This window comes from Petaurus breviceps, unplaced genomic scaffold (assembly GCF_028583685.1).
Source record: "Petaurus breviceps papuanus isolate PSGF00001 unplaced genomic scaffold, PetGlider_PUasm1.0 138, whole genome shotgun sequence".
Taxonomy (NCBI): Eukaryota; Metazoa; Chordata; class Mammalia; order Diprotodontia; family Petauridae; genus Petaurus; species Petaurus breviceps.
Genome location: NW_027185694.1, coordinates 21,937,915 through 21,940,676, shown reverse-complemented (window position 1 = coordinate 21,940,676; position 2,762 = coordinate 21,937,915). Strand labels below are relative to the sequence as shown.

General features: G+C 52.1%; 1 protein-coding gene across 1 annotated transcript in view; it reads right to left on the bottom strand.

Moving 5' to 3' along the window:
* The window catches only part of LOC138176791 (hemoglobin subunit alpha), a 1,158-nt gene extending 288 nt beyond the window's left edge, over window positions 1-870 (bottom strand). The window contains exons 1-2 of the mRNA XM_069107681.1: window positions 708-870; window positions 199-403 (exon numbers count right to left, since the gene is read on the bottom strand). Coding sequence (XP_068963782.1) covers window positions 199-403; window positions 708-802 — 300 coding nt within the window. The 5' untranslated portion in view covers window positions 803-870. The remainder of the gene's footprint in view (window positions 1-198; window positions 404-707) is intronic.
* Window positions 871-2,762: the final 1,892 nt, after the last annotated feature.

Sequence of the window (2,762 nt, the reverse complement as noted above, 5' to 3'; positions counted from 1 at the left end):
CCCTCCACTGTGCGCGTCCTGACCGCGCTCAAACCCTTCTCTGCCCTGGAGCCCAGTAATCCGCCCCGCATGCCAAGTCTTCCTCGCAAGTACCATTGCGCTCAATGGAGCTGCATTAGTGGCTGCACTCGGTAGCCCCAGTCGCCAGCCCTGGATCCCTCAGTTTGCCCATAGTGGTTCCCTGGAGATCTGACCCACCTTGAAGTTGACAGGATCCACCCTCAGCTTGTGGGCGTGCAGGTCGCTCAGTTTGGATAGGGTCCCGGGCAGATCATCTATGTGGTTAACAGCCTGGGTCAGGGCCTCGGCTATTTTCTGGCCATGACCCTGGATTTGGCTGGAGCCGTGGGACAGGTCGAAGTGGGGGAAGTAGGTCTTGGTGGTGGGAAAAGCGGCGAAAGTCCTGTGGGAAGGAAAGGCGGCTCCTTTGGAACACCATTGAGAACACTGGACTGTGGAGCCAGACCCAAGCTTGAGGACGGGGGACGTTAGCCAGTAGGTGCTAAGAAGGAGGGGCGAGATTCTGACTCCGAAGATCCCAAGGGACCCCACGGGCTCAGGTCCGGGAAGGGACGGGTTGGGGATTCTGCACCTGGGTTAGGAGTCTGGATTCTGAAGGGCCATCCCTGGGTCTACGGGACGGGGACAGAGGAATAACAGGAGAGAGTGGGAAGGGCTGAGGCGGAAGAAGGGAGGGGGCCCCTTACCTCTCCAGGGCTTCGGCGGCGTAGGCACCGGCATTGCCTCCTATCTTACCCCAGACGGACTTCACATGAGACTTATCAGCCCCAGAGAGCACCATGTTGACTTCTTTCTTGGTTCTGTGCAGGACCAGAAATATGCAGCCCCGAGTCTCACAGTCCTTTTATGGGTTCCCTGGAAGGGCACGGTCTGTGTAGGCTCCCCAGTGGGCGTCGCTCATTGGTTGGCACGGTGCCCGGTTTAGGGTTCCAGGGGCACAGCTGAGTCCCTGATCCAGGCGGTGGCGAGGCTGTGCACCCCGCGCAGAGGGCGCTGTGCTCCTGCCTCTCTGCGACTCTCCGACTTCTGATGGGGCTCTGGCAGGCTCTGGGTCTGTCTGGGTCTTTTCTCTTCTGCAGTCAGGCTGGGTCAATTCGAGCCCTACACTACACCGCACCTGGAGTCAGGGTGACCTGAGCTCAACTCTGCCCTTAGGAACTTACTGAACTTTGCCTCAGTTTCCTCATCTGTAAAGTAGGGATAAGATAGCACCTACTTCTCAGGGTGGTAGTGAGCATCAAACGAGAGAATATTTGCATTAAGTTTAGCACAATGTTTGGCACGTAGCTGGTGCTGTAGAAATGTTGTTTGTTTTGTTATCCCATTCACCTGCAGCTTTCCTCTCCTAACCTTTGGAAAGCAGAATGGTGCTGTGGAATCACACTCACTGTCTGAAATAAAAGCCCCGGCTACAAATCACCTGGCTCTCTCAGTGACTCCTTGTAGCACTCAACCCCTCTGGCTCTCTCAGGTTCCCCATCTGTAAAATGAGGAGAAGCAGTTGGTGGAGAAGACATCTGAGGTCCCTTTCAGCTGTCATCCCCACCCTATGATGTACAGCCCCCTGGCAGATCAGAAGGACAGATGGATCAGACAGTTGGATACCCAGATGCTACAGATTGAAAACCTGAGGTGAGAAAAGGGGGATCCAGACCACAAGCACATTTGAATAGGACTGTGGCCCATATTCACAGTTGTGTGTCTGTTTATCTATTCACACCAGCAGCCTGGGAGCCCAAGGAAGACACATTGTGGGCAGCACCTCTGTCCTGAGGTTCAGGAGACTTGGGTCAGTCCCTTCTCTGTCACCTGAACAAGCTGCCCCTTATCATGAGACTCAAACACAGTAAAGAAGTGGCCCATGGACAGGCAAGTCACAAACTCTGGCTCCCTCACTAGTCATAGTCATCACAGCAGTGGCCCAGAAGGATCCCATTCTCTGAAGCATCCTTAGGAAACATCCTGGCCAGATGGGTCCTGACACAGCTAATGGAGGGAAGAGGCCCGTCATGAAGATTCATAGGGTCATAAATTTAGAGGTGAAAGGGCCATCAGAGGTCATGAGTCCAACCCCTCCCTAGCTTCCCCTCTAATCTTGTACTTCCAGAAAGAGGTCTGTGTCTGAAGGCCTTGGTAGGTACCAACTGGGAGAGTCCTGTTGGAAACTGGGGGGGGGGGGGTGGAGTACCTGGGGTATCAGAGCATAGTTAGGCCTGGTGGTATGTGCAGCACAGGCTGGCAGTGTATGTCTCATCACACTGGAATATTTTTCCCTGCCTTGGTCTCCAAGCCCCAGTCTGGTTGCCATTTCTTTCCTTATAACCAAGAATTTCCTTTCCATCCCTTTCCTTCCATTTCCTTTTTTTATCATGCAACAAACTAAAACATTTCAGTAACACAAATGATTAAATAGATATTTGTATATGATATCGTGAACTTCTTTGATTACAATCTTTTAGAAGTGTATATTATATGTATCAATGTCAAGTCAGTCTGGCTTAATGAACATAATGTGGGGCCTCATTGTCCAGAGGTCCTGGGTTCCTAGCCCCAATTTGATTCCTACTGCCTGTGTGATCTTGGACTTCAAGCCCTAGGCAAGCTATAAACTGCAAGGGGGATCAATAGAGGGAGTCCTTCATTGAGAGTTTTCCATACCAATGAAATCAAGTCTTGCTAATCTCAATCTCTCTCTCTCTCTGTCTCTCTCTCTCTTTTTGTCTCTCTCTGTCTCTCTCTCT